The 20,102-nt window shown below is 51.2% G+C and overlaps 6 protein-coding genes across 6 annotated transcripts; 1 reads left to right on the top strand and 5 right to left on the bottom strand.

Annotated features, from left to right (window-relative positions):
• Positions 1-658: 658 nt before the first annotated feature.
• Triagg1_1978 (uncharacterized protein) lies at positions 659-1,624 on the bottom strand (the record flags this gene model as incomplete). Its single annotated transcript, XM_062896107.1, has 4 exons — positions 659-817; positions 883-1,070; positions 1,188-1,401; positions 1,622-1,624. The coding sequence occupies 4 exons, from the start codon at positions 1,622-1,624 to the stop codon at positions 659-661; spliced, it is 564 nt and encodes a 187-aa protein (XP_062758834.1).
• A 798-nt stretch (positions 1,625-2,422) lies between these two features.
• Triagg1_1977 (uncharacterized protein) lies at positions 2,423-3,603 on the top strand (the record flags this gene model as incomplete). Its single annotated transcript, XM_062896106.1, has 4 exons — positions 2,423-2,543; positions 2,600-2,724; positions 2,805-3,468; positions 3,548-3,603. The coding sequence occupies 4 exons, from the start codon at positions 2,423-2,425 to the stop codon at positions 3,601-3,603; spliced, it is 966 nt and encodes a 321-aa protein (XP_062758833.1).
• A 644-nt stretch (positions 3,604-4,247) lies between these two features.
• Positions 4,248-5,963, bottom strand: Triagg1_1976 (uncharacterized protein; the record flags this gene model as incomplete). The annotated part of the gene is made up of 4 exons (XM_062896105.1): positions 4,248-4,672; positions 4,726-5,491; positions 5,546-5,671; positions 5,730-5,963. 4 exons carry the CDS (start codon positions 5,961-5,963, stop codon positions 4,248-4,250), a joined length of 1,551 nt encoding a protein of 516 aa, XP_062758832.1.
• Positions 5,964-8,787: 2,824 nt separating this feature from the next.
• Triagg1_1975 (uncharacterized protein) lies at positions 8,788-9,405 on the bottom strand (the record flags this gene model as incomplete). Its single annotated transcript, XM_062896104.1, has 1 exon — positions 8,788-9,405. One exon carries the CDS (start codon positions 9,403-9,405, stop codon positions 8,788-8,790), a length of 618 nt encoding a protein of 205 aa, XP_062758831.1.
• A 2,634-nt stretch (positions 9,406-12,039) lies between these two features.
• On the bottom strand, positions 12,040-13,878 carry Triagg1_1974 (uncharacterized protein; the record flags this gene model as incomplete). Its single annotated transcript, XM_062896103.1, has 1 exon — positions 12,040-13,878. One exon carries the CDS (start codon positions 13,876-13,878, stop codon positions 12,040-12,042), a length of 1,839 nt encoding a protein of 612 aa, XP_062758830.1.
• Positions 13,879-17,126: 3,248 nt separating this feature from the next.
• On the bottom strand, positions 17,127-19,236 carry Triagg1_1973 (CAZyme family GT8; the record flags this gene model as incomplete). Its single annotated transcript, XM_062896102.1, has 7 exons — positions 17,127-17,381; positions 17,456-18,014; positions 18,074-18,132; positions 18,201-18,785; positions 18,940-19,046; positions 19,102-19,129; positions 19,198-19,236. The coding sequence occupies 7 exons, from the start codon at positions 19,234-19,236 to the stop codon at positions 17,127-17,129; spliced, it is 1,632 nt and encodes a 543-aa protein (XP_062758829.1).
• Positions 19,237-20,102: the final 866 nt, after the last annotated feature.

Raw genomic sequence — 20,102 nt, 5'->3', positions numbered from 1 at the left:
GGGGACAAGGCTGTAAAGCGCGCTGTGACGCTTGGAAAGGACATGTGATGAGACGCAGGAACTAGCTGTCTATGTATGCAGGGAGGCTGCTTGTTGTATGTGTGTTGGTTAGGTTGATATGGATCTAGCTTGACGGCAGTGGTGCTGCAATATAGATGGACTCCTTCGTTTATGAGTACGAGATGCTTTGTGAGCTGGGGCAATAAATTACATGTCGTGGATGTAAACTGTAGCCGTATGATATTTTAGTTCTGAGCAACGAATCATACACATTCTCGTATAACATGACGTCAGGCACAGAGGGTGAAATTTTGTGAGTTTTTTTGTTTTTTTCATTTCATTTCATTGATTCTCGTCAGGGATTAATAGGGCCCTTGCGAGAAAAATAAAAGAGGATTGCTTGCATTGCAAATTTTTTATATTCCCTTAAAAAGATGCCATGCAACGACACACTCCCTTCCCCCGTAGCCTGCCATACACCAGGAGATGAATAAAGCCACGAAAAATATTTCCTTTTTTTGCCCCTCGCAAAAAATACCAAAAGACACTTTCTTTTGCCCGGTCGTGTTTTTTGTCAGACGCTTCTTCATCTCGTTTAAAAAAAAACAAAGCCTATTTGGTTGAAGAAAACACCCCCCCTTTTCCATTCGCCACCGCTCTATGCGGCGGTGATGGCCTTGCGGGTGCGGGCGGCGCGCTGGCGGGCGTTGAGGCGGAGAGACTCGCGGCCGGCAACCTCCTCGGACTTGGCGACAACCTCGTCACCCTCGGTCAGGATGAGCTCGATGTGGCAGGGGTTGGACATGTAGGGGTTGATCTGTATATAACCGTGTTAGGTGTCTTTCGAATTCACGTTTATGTCGTCGTTGGGGGGATACGTACACGACCGTGAGCACGGTATGTCCGTCTTCGCTGCTTGGGGGCCTGGTTGACCTGGATGTGCTTGACAACGAGGGCACCGGTGTCGAGGCCCTTGGCGTCGGCGTTGGCCTCAGCGTTCTTCAGGAGACCGAGCAGGAACTCGGCGGACTTGATGGGCCATCGAGCCCTGGTGACACCGAACTGCTTGCCTGTTGAACAAGATCCATCAGCATGACTGTCCTATGAGAGAGAAAGAAATCCCCAAGCAAAACTTCTCATTTCGAGATGTTATGTCTGCCGTCCCATCTCCCCCTCGAATGTCGTACCTTGGGCGGTGCGGCCAGTGCCACCGGCATATCGTCGCATGGGGACGGCCTCCTTGTGCTCCTTGACGTTCTCGAGGAACTGGACAGCTCGCTGCAGCTTCCAGCCGTTGATGGCCTGGGCGGTCTCGCGGGTGTTCTTGAAAGAAACTCGGAGGTAGGCACCGCGGGCGCGGGCCGACTTCGCGGGCTGAATCTCGTGGGCGGCGTATCGAACCTGTAAATTCCGAACAAAAGGGCGAGAAAAAGTCAGTCACGTCCGTTCTCTCATCCCCGATTTTCACACGTTCTCCTTCGTTCCATGATGCTCTCTCTCTCTCTTCTCCCAAACAAAAACAAGGAAGCGCAATTTGCTTTCCAGCAGCAATCCAATCCAAGAGTCCCTCCTCTTTCCGACAAGCCTTCGAAAGCATCAATCTGGGGGGGTAGGCACTCACCATCTCGACGGCTTATGTGGTGGTGACTGATTCGACGACGTGGGTTCGCGGGCTGAAGTTGAGAAATTCTGAACTTTTGCCCTAAAGCGCTGGCCGGACCACAAGCAAATGTTCGCTTACCTCTTCGGGAAGTGTTAGGGTTTCTCTGCCCTGGTCCAATCAAGTGGCGCGCTTCAACTTGGCAGCAAACGGCGCAGGGGGGAATGGCAGAAACAAGGGATCAATGATATGAAAGTGATGAGAAAAAATTGAAGATTAATTTATTTATTCGCCTCGCATATCTCCGAGTAGATTGATTGATTGAATATCTGTGAATTGGTAATTTTTGCCATGATTTCGAGCTTCTCCTCACACATTCAGCTTTCAAGTCACATGACCTTCAATGATGATTCAGCGACTCTTTCCACCACGTGATCGTTGGCGAACTTTTTTTTTTTTTTTTTTCAAAAAAAAAAACCATCCGGAACAATGTCGGTGCGTCAGACTCCACAATCAGAGCGCTCTAAGCCAATAATGGCCAAAAGTGGACCCTGCGACTAAAGCTTCTTGCGAAAAGCTTCAAAAATTTCTTTCTCGCCAGTCTCTCAGAAACAACCGTGTTTGGCAGACCCGATACAAAGGCAACTTGGGCGTGTTGAGTTCAACCCAGCCACCTGCATTCCCATAATCTCGCGCGCTTCTCGGTTCAGTCTTTTGGACTCGCAGATCTTCAGCTCGCGCATTTGTTGCTCAATTCCCCTCCGAAAGTCGATCCAAAAACTTTTCTTCTTCTTCTTCAAATCTTATCCCACTATCACACACATGGCGCCTTTCACTGCTCGAGGTGGACGTGGCGGCGGTGGTCGCGGAGGAGGTGCTCCTCGCGGCGGTCGTGGAGGCTTCGGCGGTGGCCGTGGCTCTGCTAACGGTGTTCGAGGACGAGGTATGCTCGTCGTCTGAGAGAGTCTTGCGATTTGAGGCTAACAGGCGACATCACAGGTGGTGCTCGAGGTGGCCCTGGCGGTCGCGGCGGCCGAGGAGGCCCTCCCCGTGGAGGACGAGGTGGCCGCGGTGGTGCTCGCGGCGGTCCCGGTGGCATGGGGGGCGGTGCCAAGGTTGTCGTTGTATGTTGAAATCCTAACCCCTCCAGACTTCTGACCTTGGAACATTTTTGACTGACCTTGGCTTGTTTTGCTCGAACTAGGAGCCTCACCGTCACCCCGGTGTCTTCGTCGTCCGTGGCGGCAAGGAGGACGGCATTGCCACCCGCAACCTGACCCCTGGCGAGTCCGTCTACGGCGAGAAGCGCATCAGCGTTGACGAGACCGTCGACAACGGCGACGGCACAACCACCACCACCAAGGTCGAGTACCGACTTTGGAACCCCTTCCGAAGCAAGCTTTGCGCTGCCATTGCCGGTGGTGCGGACGACATCTACGTTCGCCCTGGCTCTCGTGTTCTGTACCTTGGTGCCGCCTCTGGTACCTCCGTCTCTCACGTCGCCGACCTGGTTGGCCCTACCGGCTTCGTCTACGCCGTTGAGTTCTCCAACCGCTCTGGCCGTGATCTCATTGCCATGGCTGCCAAGCGCCCCAACGTCGTCCCCATTGTCGAGGATGCCCGTCAGCCCGTCCGCTACCGCATGGTCGTCCCCATGGTCGACGTCATCTTCGCCGACGTTGCCCAGCCTGATCAAGCCCGTATCGTCGCTATGAACGCCAACTGGTTCCTCAAGCAGGGCGGTGGTGTCTTGATCTCCATCAAGGCCAACTGTATCGACAGTACAGCCCCCGCTGCCGAGGTCTTTGCCAGTGAAGTCCAGAAGATGCGTGCCGAGTCTATCAAGCCTAAATTCCAGCTCACCCTAGGTAAGAACAAACTTAACTTTCATATACAGCCCTCTTTATTGAAAAAAGAACGCAAAAAACTAACGAATTCGCCACTTAGAACCCTTCGAGCGTGACCACTGCCTCGTCGCTGGTCTGTACATGCGCAATGAGTAAAAGCACCAGATCTTTTTTTCGATAAAAAAAAGGCCATGGAACGATTATTATATCGTCTTGTATAAAGTCCTGGTTGCCAAAATCTTGTTTACTCGGCGTTCACGAATGATTACCCAATCAGGCTGCTGCTGCATCTAACTCTTCGTGCGCCAAACGGTTTCGGTTTTAAAGGGATGATTCACTAATGGCATGGGGCGTTCCGGATAAGGGGAATTCTGCTTTAGCTTTGAGCTTTTGTTCTGTTATATAGGGTCTTTTATCCCAATGCAAAAGAAATGCTGCCACTTTTACAAAGCTCTCTCCATGAATGAAGTAATTATAAACGTATGCATGCGTATGTGTTAATTACGAGGGGTCTCTTTTGGTTCCTGAGAATCTTGTAGAGTTGAGGAAGCCCCGCCATCCTAAAGGGCTATTTTGCCTCTATTCATCATCAACAACAACTCCAATAACTTTGTTTCTTATATCATAAGACGTATAATTCAGTCGTTAATTTCAAATCTGACATGGTATAAAAATTTCCCTATACATATACAGCGCTTATTCTATCTGTATCCCAACGCCATGCCATTAACGCCCGGCATTCCAGTATTATATACATACATACCCTCAGCCTTGTGTGCTTTTGCCCTTTTTATTACATATTAATTGGCCAACTGTCGCCGTCTAAATTCAAACTCAGCCTTGGCATCCGGTCCCTTGGTCATGACCATCGTCATAGGCTTCGGTCGCTCATCGCCCTTCTTCAGCCTTACGTCATAGTTGATGAGGAAGAATGCCAGAATCAGCTTAATCTCATTGCCAGCGAAAAATCGACCGGGACAGGCGTGTTTTCCTGCACCGAAATTAAGGTTCGTATCGTTGAGGGAGGTAAACTGCCAGCGGTTACTCGCTTCGGCCGATTCTTGTCGCATGTGGTAAAAACGTAGCGCATCGAACTCTTCGGGGTTGTGGAAAAACTGGTCGTCGACGGAAATGCCAGCCTGAGGGGCCAGCACTCTCGTTCCTGCGGGCAAATGCGTGCCATCAGAAAGTTCGATCGGCTTCAAGACTTTGCGAATAAAGGATGCTGTTGAAGGTGTTAGTAACGAGACAAAGAATCATCTTGATGAATAAACGTACTGATATTGCCACGGAGCCGTTGAACCTCACGCATGAAGCTGTCAAGCTTCTTGAGCTTGGCCATGCTCTCCTTACGAACCCAGCCATTTTCCACCTCCAATATCTGGTAGGCTTCTTCGCGTAGTTCTGCCTGAACCTCAGGGTGTGAAGCAAGATCGGCCATGCATTCAAACAACAGGTTGTTAGTGGTGTGAATCGAAGCGGCTGCCAAGATGAGCTGCAGCTCGGCGTGTGTCTGGACGTCTGCCTTTTCTTCCTCGGGTAGAGCCTCAATAAGCCATTGCATAAGGTCATTTGGCGGATCATGAAAGGTCGAAATCTCCATATCGCGTATTCTTTCTTCAAGCAGTGGCTTCAACATTGACTTTGCGGCATCTATATCTCGTCGAATCTTGCGCAAGTCCGATACGGCATACTGGGCGACGGGTCGAGCCCACTCCGGGAAAAGTTGCAGTTTGATTACAGACATGAAAACGTTGATGGCGAAGTTGATCGACACCTCCATCCACTGCTCGTCTCGGTTTAGAAAGGGTCCAACGAAGGCTCGGCCACTCAGTCGGGCGATTCCACGCAAAGCGAATGGCTGCCATTTTACAGGCGTCCAGTCCTCGCAAGAAGGGAATTCGGTACCAATGTAATGCTCCAGTTCGACCTTGAGCTGAGGGATCAACTCGACAAGATTCTGAGTTAATCTGGTTCTGACGAGAAGTGAGAGCATATCGCCGTTGTGGCCCGGCGAGAATTTGGTGTATTTCGTCTGAAGAGCCTGTACACCAGTCAGAATTTAATGGGACGTATGGATTGTAGCAGGGGATCCTACGTCAGCTACGGCCTCCGTAGCACTAAGGATATCCTCGGGCAACCCCTTGAGCTCGGCGATAAACCTTGGGGGGATCATGGCTTGAATTCCCTCTGTCGCCTTGATTTGATAAACTTGGTCTCGAAACTGGATGGGCAAGTAAGTCATCAAGCCCACGAGTGTTGGGAAGTGTACGTAATCTGACCTTGCTGTAGCTGGCAACAATTTGTGACTCGGCATCGAAAATCCACTTCAATTTCGAAGCTCCGTAGAAGGGTACACTAAGCTTGCTGCACTGAGACTTTGGCCTCAAAAGCCACGCAACCAGTAGCATAACGAGAACGGCCACATAATAGCTGGCCCGGGGTGTCCAGGAAGCAAAGAGTGCGGGTGCCTCAACCGCCGACGGAAACGGCGTCGAGTTGGATTGACGGTACATGGCGATTGTGTGCTATAGTATAGAAATTCCGTTGAGCTGGGATGGTAGTAGTAAGGACAAAAAAATAGCTGCCAGCCGGCAGAGTATTTGAAGGCCAGCGAGGCTTCGTCATGCGCCGCAGTAAGAAAGGACTCTCCTCAGCTTCGGATGATAAGAGTTGTTTGCTAAGAAGGGCATGCAAGGGAGGGAGATTTCTCTCCTGCAGGGAGATGCAAGGGATGGTGTCTAGAGTAACGATGCTCGCATCTCTGTCTTGTCTAAAGCGTGTAGACTGCAGACAGTAGGTGGCAATGAGTAGGAGGCACCAGCAGTCCAGTATTGCGCTGGAGCATTCGTCGAAAGCCCTAGGAGTGAACTACACCAAAGCAATGGGCTTTTTTTGACTGAGAACAGAGGATTAGTCGAGTCAGCGAGTTGCAAACGAATATATCAAAAAGACAGACGCAGGTATTGAAAGCGCGATAATGGAGAGGGCGAGATGCGCGAACAACAACCCAAATCAACGTTTCATTCAACCCCGTCCTACAGAGTACGAGCACTCACCGCATCCTGTCCTCTGTCCTCTATTCTCAGCCCCCCCGCAAGCAAACGAAAAGGCAGATCCGGGCGTGTAGCACAGACGGGCGCGTGGTCGTGCAAGCCCATCATCATCATCAGCTTGTCTGAAACAGGGCAAGGCATGTCGCAGAAGTGTTCGGGAAGAGCTGTTCCCGACACTAGCGGCTGCCCCAAAGGGCGATTCTTGGTGGCCCCCGGGATTGATTTCGGCCGCTCTGGCTGCGGGGATCATCGCGAAGATCGGACATGCTGGTCAGACCTAAGAGATTGGTTGATTGGGCACGTTGATTAAGCGCGGCTTTGCCTTAAAATAGGTGAAGCTGGGATGCGGCGTGGCGATTCGTTTTTTAGGCGAGTTGATCTGTCCAGCCCCTTGTTACAGGTCTGGTTCGGGTGCAACAGATTTGCTCCTGAAGCCTCCAGACTAGTGCAGGGGACTACAGTAGATGGGATGAAAAGAAGATGCTTCTTTTTCTCGTCTCTGTTTTCGATGTTGTTGATGTTGAAGGGAGAATAAACTTCTTGGCTCGAAACACCATTATGCCTCTTTCCTTGGTACCATCGATTAATCAACGGCTTGCAACTGCCGTCTGTCTTGTTTTGGTGGTTTCTGCTGACATCATCCGCGGTACAAGTATACCAGCAATTTCTTCAACCTTCCAGCATGCAATACAACCTGGGGTAAGACTAATGAATTTTTATTGAGCTCAGTGGTCTTCGCCGGGATACCACATGTTCAAAGAGCCTGCATCTATTCATCAAGAGTTGCTCTCTGAGAACACGTTGACAGGATTGGTTCTCAGGACTGATTCATCAGGAGTAAGAGTCCCACTGAGAACTACCCTACAATATAGCATCGTATATAAGTTCTAGTTGCCCTTGAAGACGGAAAATGAAACGGCAAATGAAACACAGTCCGGCTGCAATCGTGTCAATTCGGCTCTATAGTAAGCTTATCTATAAAAAGAATCGAGACTGTTACTCCCGCTCTTCAATGCGCGTATCGTGTTCCCATCGCTAGTGCATCGGTAATCGGAGCCAGATTCACGCAGCCTCTTTCAATAATGGAAAGCCTCAACAGTATTTCCTTTTACTATGAGTATATACCTTGTGTATTCTAAAACCACCGAGTTCTGTAGTTATCTTTCATGCTGCTAGAATTCCCATCACTCGTCTACGGCGACCTGGCATCGAGATGCCTTCACTGCCTCCTTGTCTAATATCTGCCTACTAGATCAACAGTATAACTTCACCTATATGAGCTCCCACATTATAAAAAAAAACTACCCAGCCTTAAGACAAATCGTCCAAATAGCGCTCTTGTATTAATTTACACATCCAAAACTGGGGAGCATCAGCCTGGGGCCAAGATCTGCCCGCCGCATTCACCCAACTTTTTCATCCCATCTCTGCCTCTTGGCAAACGCACACCCCAACACCCAACCCTGATAACCCAATGATAACCCTAAACCTATTTTCCCATATACTCCGTGAACGCGATATTATGCATCTGCTCAACAAGAGCTCCCAAAAGGGCATGTTCAATTCCGCCATCTCACCCACGAACGCCTCTCCACTTTCACACGAGCTATTCCCAGAACAACAATAAGCCACCATTACTACTTAAAATAACACGACAAGCGGCAATAAGCCAACACCTATGCAATCAACATATATACCCTGGATTCGACTGCTTGGTTGTTTGTCTTTTGCCATGTGCAGTTGGAGATTAACTAGCATCGGGCCGCATTCTGTGAAGCGATTGCCGTTCATCCAGATGCCGGGTTCATCAAGTGTGGATCGCTGCGGACTACTCAGCTGCAGATATACGTACGCATCCATGTAGCATGAGGCTGATAATGTGATATCCCAGCAAGAGTTTGAACTTTTCACCACGGTACTCCGTACAAACATTCAAATCGTTGGCTGTCGGGGCAATATCTAGTATAACAATTTACTTGGTCCCTTGTCTATTGATTGAAGCCATCTCCAACATGCATTCATTCTAACGCCATACAATGTGAATGAGATCCTTTGTTAATGGTTAGTCATGCCACAAGGATCCTACCCTCGCAGTCGTTACTAATTCAAAAAGATCGACAGGGTCACTCAAAGAAGAAGCATCAACTCTTAAACAAAATCGAACAAGTGTATATCTCTATCTATGACTGCAAGTCTAAAGATAAGCTTCAAAACAAAACTCCGGCCGATGCATTCCCATTCAATCCAACTGACGCAATTTTAAATCAAAATAAGCTGGTGTTGCCTAAGCACCGTAGACCTTGACACGCTCGTCAATGTCCTGGAACTCCTTGGGACCAGCCTCGCCGGCCTTGCCACCAAAGACGAGCTGGGCGTCGAGCCTCCAGTGAGCGGGAACGCCCCAGGTCTCGGCAACCTTGAGGTCGATCAGCGGGTTGTAGTGCTGGAGGTTGGCGCCCAGGCCCTCGACCTCGAGGGCAGTCCAGATGAGCAGCTGCTCCATGCCCAGGGACTGAACAGCCCAGGGAGGGAAGCGGTCGGAGTAGATGGGGAACTTGGCCTGGAGGGCCTTTGTGGCGTCGGTGTCCTCGTAGAAGAGGACGGTTCCAGCGCCGCCCTTGAAGAGGGCGAGCTTGTCGGCGGTGGACTTGAACTGGTCCTCGGGGACAATGGCCTTGAGGGTCTCGGTGGTGATGTCCCAGAGCTTCTCGTGCTCGGCGCCAAAGAGGACGACGGCGCGGTTGGTCTGGACGTTGAAGGAGGAGGGAGTGTGGAGAGTGGCCTCCTTGACGATCTCATGGATGCGAGTGGTTGAGATGGGGAGAGTCTTGTTGAGGGGGTAGATGGAGCGGCGGACCTTGGCCATCTGGAAGAGGAGATCGGCGGAGAGCTTGGCGGCCATTGTGACGTTGTTTGAGGGTTGAGTGGTTATTGTTGTGTTTGAGTTTGTGATGTTGGAAGAGAAGAGGAGGAACGATCCCAAGAGCTGAGAAAACTGAATGGTTGCGGTGTTGTTGTTGCTGTTGTTGCCTGGAGTAGAGAAGGGGGGACAAGCAGCCGGTGGATGCGAAGGAGGGATTGCTTTATAGTTGTTTACCTCGGGCCAAAAGACACCACATACAGCAACGACACACAAACACACGAGACACACAACGTCTACCGGATCAGCAACTTTGCGCCCCATCCCCCTGGCTCGCCGCCCCTCCCCACGCCATCGGAGCCCGCCATACTCACGATACGACACAACCGCAGAACCGAAACGAATGGAACCACCAAACGATATTAGGCATCATGAGCAAAGCAACACCGATCCACCCCGACCTACCTTGGCGAGCAATCAGGGCACCATTATGCCATCGCACATGATGAACGAGTGGATATCCCCGAAGATCAGTCGCGCAATAGTGGCATTTTCGCTTTGAAACTTCATACGGATATTCCAGGAGGACCCTCCGGCGGTGGAGTCCGCTTTGGCATCCGTTATCCGGAATCGAAAAGCTTCCCTATCTTTCCCTTTCCTTGCCGTTTCTTGCCTTGCTGCGGACCTTTTTGGCTGCCGACAACACCGGCTTAGACATGGCTGACGAAGGGATGAACAATGGGCCAATTCCACCATGCTCGCGGCTATTGCGGAATGGGGGAAGCCAGACGTCAAAAACTCGGGTTTACAACTGAACGGCTATACTAGGTACTACTACTAGGTAGTATCCTGCGACCGGGGGGGTTCAACGCCAAATGGATAGCCGGCTGAGGTACGTACAGATAGGTACGGAAAGAAGAAGAAGAAAAACTGAGCAAAGGGTCCAATCCTGGTAAAATCCCCCACTAAGACAAACAGAGCCGCGCGCTACCGCTAGGACAAATTGGAAAAAGAAAAGTGTGGGAATAAAACAGAGAGCAAAAGTTGATTTCGCACGCTTTGAAACTCGATAAGTCAGCATTTATAATCGCCTTTGTCGGCCCGTGGTGGGTGGACAGTGAGCGGACAGTCCGCTCATGCGAGGTGGGATGGGAAAAGAACAACTACTACTGCATAGGTAGGTACGGTGAAATGCACCAAGGGTCCTGAAAAGACAGATTTGCGAGATGAGATGATCTGCAGCATGGCAAAAGACACACTCTCGTATCTCGTATTGCTTTTTTCATGTGTAACTACGGATGTAGTCCGCTGACTACGCCTACTAACTGCCTACCTGTACTAAGGCGATATCTTGTATAAGGTAATCGGAACATCTTCCGAACTGCGTCTCTCTCTCTGAGGTACCTACACTTACACGTATTAATGCAGTCAGCATTGTTCCCTTGAATCGATTCACACCTTACGATGCTATCCAGCCATCACTCTATCTGGTAATCACAAATTACCTCGAGAGGGAAAAAAAATAGTTCCACCACTTGCCCATCGCGGAATCATCAGCAAAGTACTCCCCAGACACAACCCTCCCTTCACCAAAACCACCAGCCAATAAGTACTTCAGAAGTACCTCTTCGTCCCATCTACCCTACCCTCTTTTTTTTTTTTTTCGCGCCTTCGCGATTAATTCCAACTCCGGATAGATAACTTGTTCAAAACCACTCCCATCTATCCGGAATACCGGAATTAAAAAAAATTGCAAAACCAAAAAGCAACATCACATGAAAAAGAAAAAGTCTCCGTCTTTTTCCAGACCGCGCGGCTGAAAACTACACATCATTGTATATTTTTGTCGGAATTAGATAGCCGCTGCCGAATTGGTTAATTATCGCGAGCTCAGCGGTTAAGATCCTTCTTGTGAAGAGGCATGTTTTTGGCGGTTGTGTTGAATCCTATCCCCAACTTGCTAGCACTAGGTACTCGAGTAGCTGCGTAGATGAGTCGTGGTTTGCACATGCGCTTCAACAAACATAATCACCTTGAAACAACCCTCCAAACTTCAAAACTGCAAATCTGGAAAAAATATATAATATTTCCTATTTTCATAACTTGATGGGTCATGCTACCACATACTTCTACTACTAATTCCAAAAAGAAGAATTGCAATGCCCGATACGCCCATTAACCCCCCCTTGAACAAAGCCAAGAGGGGAGTTCAATGCCTTTCTCATATACCTAAGGTACCCTCTTCCATCTCGAGGGCACGCCAAAAAAAAAAAAAAATCATTTCCCAACACAATAATCGCCCAACTCCAACTACCGTAATGCTTTGTTCCTCCCCGTACACACATTTCTCTGGTGCTTGCGCGCCGGATCAGTGGTTGTTTTTTTTCTACTTTGATTGTAACCTTATCCTGTCCCGTGTTAAGCTTCCCTTTTCGGCAAGCGTTTTGTGCGATTTGACATGTGTTTGTTTGTTGGTTCCCCCCTCATCTGCTTGATTCTCTTTTCTCTGTTGAATGCATAAGCTGGATGGCCAAAAGTGTGAAAAAAAGTCCTCATACGACAATGTAAATGAAGAGGCGCTCGACGGCGCCCAGAAAGATTAGTAAGAGAAAAAAAAGAAAAAAAAAAGAGGCAAAATGTCAAGAATGAGGCCGAGCCATGAGCAACAGAGACCATCTACCACGTCTCGGCAATGTACTGGCCAGCCTCCTTCTTGAGCTGCCAGAAGTTGCGCGCCTCCTCGCGCTCCAGGTTGCCCTTGGCCATGGCGACGTCCACGAGAGCCTCCTCGACGCCCTCGCCCATGCCCTTGGAGCTACCGCAGACAAAGATGCGGCCGTCGACGGCGTTGACGATGCTCCACACGAGGTCGGCCTGATGCCGCACCTCCTCCTGCACGTATCTGCCCTCGCCGCGACGGCTCTGCACCACGCGCTTGACCTCTTCCTCGTGGACGCCCCATTCGCCGCTGTAAATCTCGTCCAGCAGCGAGTCTCGGATGCCCTGCAGCACCCACACCTTGTTGGCGCAGTTGGCCTGCTTCAGGCGCCGCTGCACGAACCCTCGGAACGGCGCAATACCCACGCCGGCTCCGATCAGGAGCATCGGACCCTCGGCGTTGAACTGCTTGGCCAGGGGGTTCGCCATCAGGCCCTTGAACATGGGGATGTAAAACTCCGTCTTCTCCCCGGCCTCCTGCGCCTTGATGAACTTGCGGGCCTGTCGCTCGAAGAAGCCGGACCCCACGCCGGTGCGAGATCCCTCACGCCAGTCTCCAGTCTCATGAACGGTGACGGCGATTTCAATCAGGCGGTGCTGCTTCTGGTCGCCCCTCTGGAACGACTCGTGCGGGTCGTTGGAGAGAGAGTAGAAGCGCGGCATGAGCTGCTGCAGCGTCGACAACAGGTCGTCCAGAGGAGGGTGAGAGCTGGGGAAGGCGTGCAGCAACTGGGAAACGCTAATGCTAGGACCGGATCGGAAGTCGCAGAATGCTCCTTGTCCCTCTGCAGCGCAAAGGAAGTTGAGAATCTTCTTTTCGTTGTCGGCGGTGGCATGCTCGGCGAGCACGCGCAGCAGACCCTTTGTGGGAGGATAGGACTGGAGGTCGGCGCACCAGGTGAGCAAGTCTCGGCGGGTAGTGACAAGCTCGCGCGGCTTGTCGTCCCCCCAGACGGTGGGCCAGCGGCCCTTGGTTGTCTTCAACACGACAGGCTTATCCCGGAGGAAGCGAGGCACCATCAATGCGTCCAGAACATCTTCCACAACGGCATTGGAGTTGGGGGCGACGACGCCAATGGCACCGCCGACCTTGAAGTCGGTGTTTTCCTCGTCAGGATAGCCTGTGATATCCAGGTCAAAGTGATATGTGCGCTTTTCGGCACCAGCCTTGGTCAGCTCGCGGGCCGTGTGGATCTTGGCGGCATACACATTGTAAGGGGGATGAGGCTGGACGAATCGCGGAGGCTGAATGGCCGTATCCACGGTTCTGAACTTGTCGAGCGGGATCTTGCTCAGGCTGGCGCTGTCGACGACCTCGCCGTCTCGCTCCAGAGAAATGGCAGAATCCGTGGGCGAGGACGGGCTCGGGGCCTTGGGGACCGAGGCAAAGGATATCGTCTTGTCCGGGAGGTCGACAACCTTGGTCAGGACCGTCGGGATGTCGCCAATCTTGAGGCCGAGGGACCGATACGCCTCGTTATCGGGCAGGGCGACCTTTTCGTATTCAATGCCGGCGGGCCTCGCGCCGCCCATCAAGCAGCAGCCGCCGCCGCAGCAGCGAGTAACAAACTCGGCGGTCGTCTCTCCTGTGATGCGCTGGATATCACGGGCGCTCTGGGCAATCAATCTTGTGGAAGCGCGTCGCTGGCGAGGCTGCACGGGTCGAAGGAGCTCTTCCTGGTCGTCTGACTCGTCCGAGTAGGTCAACGAGGGGGCTATCGACTCTGCCTTTGGGGTTGTGGGAATAGCCTCGGCGGCCCCGAGGGACAGGTTCTGCACCCGCACGGACTGCATCATTTCTGTTGTCTTTTGTTCTTTATGTGATATTTTCTCAAACGGCCGAATGAAGAAATGCGAGAATCGGTATGTCGAAAGAGGAGGCGGAAGAGAGTAAGAAAAAGATGATAGGAATTGAGAACGAGCAGAGTAGGCCTTCGGACAAATCCGTCAAAGGTAGCACCAGCAAACCGGAACGAGGCAAAAAGAAACTAAAGACCGGAGCAAGGGAGAGATTGACAAAGATAGGAGATGCAGCGCCCCGACGAATTGAATCTCACGGGCTCTGCTGCGTCGTACGAGGAATGGGTTGATGTCGGAAAGGTCAAGGACGAGACGGGGAGGGAAAAGCGAGTACGGCTACCCGAGGGTTTTCTGGCTTGGCTCTAGGTCTGCTGGGGGAACTGGGGACAACTTGAGCCGAGAAGCCACACACATTTTGTCTCTCACTCTCCAGTTATTATCTGATCCATGCCAATTCGCGACCCCAACATCGGCCGTCTACGGAGCCCACCAGACCCGCTATGCATAGGCCTGCCTTGGTCCAGCTTCGTTCAAGGTTTGCTTGGGATTTGACTGAATCGAGGGCCGAAATGGGAGAGAAAAGTCTTTGTCAGGTCGCCCCCGAGACGCTGATTGGCTGACAGGGGGCTCAGTTCTGGAGTCTGGGCTCCGATGACTGGAGCCAAGGGCAGCGCCACCATGATCTAACGATGGATGCTGATTGATTGATTTGATTGAATGAGTGAGATTGATTAGGTAGTTTTACTGGGCTGATTGATAAAAATTTACCAATGCCCAGCCAATGCACGGGGGGGCGCTTTCAATGGGGGCGCACAAGCACAAGCAAGGCAAGCAACACAGTGGGAAAAGACGAGACATGCGCCATCCGAGCCTCATTGCCGGGGTCACACGCCCTTATCAATCAATGACGGCATTCCGTGTCGCTGCACCCGATGCTTTTTTGCCATTCCAAGAGAACATGCAAGCCCCATGCACGCCCAACAAGTATGTACCGTATATCGTATTACTGTATTGTCATATTACTGTACGCACCCGCATGACGGGGAAAAAAAAGCTCATCAGCAATTACCCTTGACTGAGCAATCATCACCAAAAACAAGAAAAAACAAGTTGCTCCGCGACAAGCCGGGCCTGCTTGCTATTGTCCTCTCACTTCGTACACGTTGCGCCGCTCCCGGGCCCGCTACCCCCCGAATCCTTGCCCCCTGTCCTCAACAACGCTGCGTCTTTTTAAATTTGTCTCCCCCCGGAAAATCGAGTTAAACGTACGTAGTATAGCAAGCATTATGGATGATTGCTGGGATTCTGTCATCTCACAGTAATAAAATAGCTTTATCATAAAACACAGTCAGCTACAGCGTACTCAAAAGCTTCCTAGTAGATACTACATCATCCCCTCCCTTGCTCATGCCCAACGCCCTTGAATCTGTACAGTATCAGAAACAAGCAAAATTCTATCTGTGCCCTCCCAAGTTTGCGTTACGCCAACCAACTCCTCATTTACGCCATTCCATTCCCAGCCAAACAGCTACTAACACCAAGCCAAGCGCATATGAGACAAGAGCAAGGGTCGTGTGGGCAATCCCCCCCCAAGAAAAAAAAATTATCAGATCCATCTTATCAATCCCATCTAATCTCTCCCCCTTTGCGGAGCTTGTTACTTTTGATTCATACCCTCCCCGATTTCGGTCGTCAGCGCCGAGCCGAGTCCCAGGCAGTTGTTGTCCAAGAAACTCATCTGTTTCATGTGATGGCCGTCATGTATGTACCGTTGATGCCCATCTTACCCTCCCTTTCCCTCTTGGCCGTCGGGTAGCAAAAAGCCAATCGAAAATAAAACGGAGGAATGGCAAGCCATTCCACCAGCATTCTATTGTGCTGCATGGATTTCTAGCCCCGTGTAGTGAAATACTGTGTGCATAATTGCATGTTCAAAGCAGCTGTAGATCATGATGAAGAAAAGTAAGAAGCTTGCTTGGACGCGACGCACAATGCCGTCGGTGAAGAAAATCTTGACTCGTGTACTACATACATAGGTACCTACTCCATACCCCGTACCACCTGTGTCACTTTAATTAGTAAAAGTGACTGATCCCGTGTCTCAGCAAATCTCCCCGATAATCTAATCTGCCCATCTGATAAGATCTTGTTGAAACTTGGTCGTGTCCATCAGGTACCTACACACGGCGGTTAACCCAACAAACAAACCCGGCTAGCCAAATCTCTGCTTTTGCCAATTTCCGAGATCGAGCCACTACCTGCGTCTGGATGGGCCGAGTTTTGCCCCCCTTGCTCTGGCAAGCCTTATTTTCCGTCCCGGCGGTGGCGTGACATTTCTCTTTCTTTCTGACTCGGCTTTCAGAAAGCGAATACCAGGGACATTACGAATACGAGCGGCTGCATCATACCTCGAGACGGCGGCGTTTCTTTGCCTGTTATCAAGTCTGTAGATCAAACATTAGCAAGTCCATATCTGATAATCCTAATGTACTGGTACTCTCTTCTCTCGGTCGACCATTTCACGGATATAGGTACGTTATACCCAATGAGGTGGTGTAGCTGCTGTCCTCTACCCTCCATTCTCACCACATCCTTATCCTTGTGACACAGGACCGAGGACAAAGCGACTGCGTCTCTGACACTTCTGGTGCCCATTACCTATTGGCCATGCCATGTATGGCAACGCATCTATCGCGAGTCTGGTACACCGGTGAACTAGCATCATGTGACACCTGTCGTCCATTAGTACTACTAAGGTAGGGATAAAACCGACTTAGCAACATCAAAACAGACTACGCAACTCAAACGGCAAAAAAGAGGCTCAGCATCCATCAAATAGTTTAACATATAAATGTATGTATATGTAATACGGTAAAGGTATGTGAAAAAAAAAGAAAACACAAATGAAAATGCTGACAAGCTCAACGCCACGCTCTGCACAGCACGCGATGAAAAAGGCAAACTCGACAAATACCACTAAATGACGAGGCTGATGCAGTCGCTATGCAGAGAGGGGTAGTAGTCGTAAAGAAGAAGAAAGAGAAAAATCAAGAATTATGCCCGTGAAGAAGAAATCCAAGGTATAAATAAAACCTCCCCCCTTTTTTGCTTTCACTTTTTTCCAACCAATACGCAAGTTCGATACATGTCGTTCCGCCTTCGTTACTGTTGTGGTTTCTTTTCGTTTTCCAAACTTTTCTCTCTTTTTTTAATCAAAGCTTTTTTTATTTTCTTTGTCTTTGGCGTCATGACTTGCCAGCTTCTTCTTCATTCATCTTGCGCTCCAGACTCCTAGTTGCTGCCGCCGCTGTACCCTTGACAGGCCGCGGACTCAGCACGACAGGAGTTGACTGCGCGATCCGAGTTTGGGATTCAGCAGACTTGATCGATGCGTCTTGACTCGCTCCTCCTGGTAGTACGCCCTCCTTGTCTCCCCCCAGCTTGCGCAATAGCATCGCCGACTGCTGTTGAGCGAGCTTCTCTAACTGCGCAGTGGGATCCTTGACATGAAACTCCACGTCAGCCACCCAGAATATGTACTCTATTTGGCTGCCTTAGCTTGATTAGTACGTACCCATTCGGACTGTGGCGGCACGCCCGCAGCTTCCGGCAGCGCTTTGCCAGAGGCATCGCGTCCCCGAGGAACTGGTGCCGGTGTGACCGGCAGGCTGGGCCGCTCCGCCTCAGTGGGGAAGTCAGTAACCTTGAAGGGACGCTGGGGCTCTTCCTGTTCATCATCTTCGTCGTCATTCTCTTCTCCTTCCTTGCCCCGGCTACTTGATCGGTGGCGCTTCTCGACGGCGTCCGCATACTTGGAGATGCCGGGAACTTCGTCCCAGGCATTACCACGCGAGTATGTTGTCCAGGATGCTGTTCCGGCCTCGCTCTGCTTGTCCGACGCCTTGGACACGGGTGACTTTGGAGGCGACTTTGTCACCGATGAACGACCAGTTGACTTGGCAGCAGTAGGGCCCGAGCGGGAGGCACCCTGTGGCTGCAGCTCCGGCTCATCACCGTAGAAAGATCTGGTAGCCTTGGGCTGGTTGGCCTCCCATGGGAAGATCTGACGGGGCGTCTGTTGGAAGTTGCCTCCTTGTGGTGTATCGAACTTTGTGTCGGCCAGAGAGGCGTTCCTAAATTGAACCGAGTTAGCTCTGAACATGTACGGTTTGGATATAGACAACAGCCTTACTTTTGAGACTCGTAAGCTTGGTTGTAGTTTCCACTGCCATTGGCAAGCTGAGAAATCTCCTAAAAATTCGCGCGTTAGCTACTGCACTCGTTCGTGGTCGTAAGCATTGTGTTTGATAGAAACTCACCTTCTCGCGGTAGTGGCGATCATACACTGCCCACCATCTGCCAACCATTTCGTCATAGGCAGAGCTTCCGTAGGAGGCATTGCGGCCTGCCTTCCACGGCTTGTCAGGTCCAATGAAGTGAACCAAGTTAATGCTGGACTGGAAATGACGATAGGCGGGAAGGTATTGGTAGTGTGCAGAGGGGGTGACGTTGTAGGTAAAGGGAAGACGGTGGAAGTTGTTCTTGAAGTAGGTGTTGAGGAGACCTTGATCGGCACCGTCAAAGGAGACGCCCCTCTCGGCCAGGCCAGCCAGGGCGTGGAAATCACCGTTGTTGGGCGTCAAGGCCAAGACACCGGTGTTGAAGATGTCGGGCCAACCGATATCAGGGGAGGCCGCAAAGGCGTGTGGGAGGTCGAAGAGCTCATCGGGGGCTCGGTAGGCGACGACGTCGGCGTCGAGGTAGACAATTCGAGAGAACTGCGTCTGCTTCCACAGGTTGATCTTGGTAAAGGCAGAGTGCAGGTCGGCACGGTTCATGAGGTAGAGGTTGGCAGGCGTGTTATTGCGGATTCGAGGCACAGGCAAGACATAGTCGTAGACGGTCTAATTCCCCGCACAAAGAGGAGAGAGGCGACCATGTCAGCAAATGATTCGTCTTATATGTATGTGTGTATGCTTGTATACATGGAGGTATGCATATCATTGTATACATCTCTACACAATATAGAGATGGGGCTTCTTGTCTTGACCAACATACCTTGAGCTGAACAATGGCATCAGCAGTGACGCCGTCAAGCGTGACCAGGACCGCGAGCTTCTTGGTGGTGCCGGCATCGCGCAACGAGTGGGCAAGAACCAGAGCACCTAGAGATTTCGGTTAGTAACAGCATTGTGAGAGCTTCGACCAGGGCCAACGTACCAGGAAGATAGGCATCGTTCAACAGAAGCTGTAGGCAACAGATGACAACGTTAGCTTGCTATCCTTTGACTCTCTGGGCCAGCCGAGAGCACGAACCGTAGCATAGGCATGCTCGCCCCAGCTTGGATCAGCCATGATTGCGTATATGTGGAGCTGAGTGACAGCTTGGAAAAGGCAGAAAGAGAGGGATAAAACACGGCGTCTGGCACAAACAGGCTCACAGAAACAAGACGACGAGCGAGCTTTACGGAGGAGAAAGCAGAGGGGAATGCGAAACAGCTTCTGGAGCGGGACGGGCGCGGTAGAAATAAAGAAAAGAGTTGGGAGGCAACTTTATGGTGATGGAGGTTGGAATTGGGTACGGAGCTTGTACACGTACTGGTACCTCTTACTGTACCGCCCAATGGCAAAAAAAGAGGGTGGCGTTCGTCGAGGTACTGGCCATTGGGCTGGCGCTACTTTCTCGTGTCGATGGATCGAGGCTTCCCACCGCTAGCCGTCATGGATCGACGATGTACCCCCAAGCGCGGGCGCCGTACAGTGACTCTGGCTCTGCAGAGCTGTCCATCCGTTGCCCTGCCACTCACTTCACCTCAACTGCTATCAGCTACATTCATTAGTACCTTAGTTTCGTCCCCTGTGCCACCCGCTGGCCATCGGGCTAATACGGGGCCTAAGGACCTTACCCGGGCCCAGCTCTGGCTGATGGCGGCCGGCGTGCAGCATGGCGTTTTGCAAGCGAACCAGCATGCAGATGCAGATGCAGACACGATGCGGCGCACATCAGGCAAATGTCATGCACGCCGCCACCCATCACGTTCTGCTGTACAGTATGCGTTGCTGTATGCGTATCGTATGCGTATGTACATGCTCGTACATCAAAACCCCTCTATGCAAGTTGCAGTTGCAGTTGCAGAGCCCCTCCAAGGATCCATTGATGGAAGGGAAAGAAAAAAACAACAGCCCCTCCAAAGAAACCAACCCCTCCAAAAACCCCTCCA

This window comes from Trichoderma aggressivum (genome assembly GCF_033847375.1).
Source record: "Trichoderma aggressivum f. europaeum strain CBS 100526 chromosome Unknown scaffold_005, whole genome shotgun sequence".
In the NCBI taxonomy this organism is placed as follows: domain Eukaryota; kingdom Fungi; phylum Ascomycota; class Sordariomycetes; order Hypocreales; family Hypocreaceae; genus Trichoderma; species Trichoderma aggressivum.
Note: the sequence above shows the minus strand (reverse complement) of the source record. Positions and strands in the feature narration are given on the sequence as shown.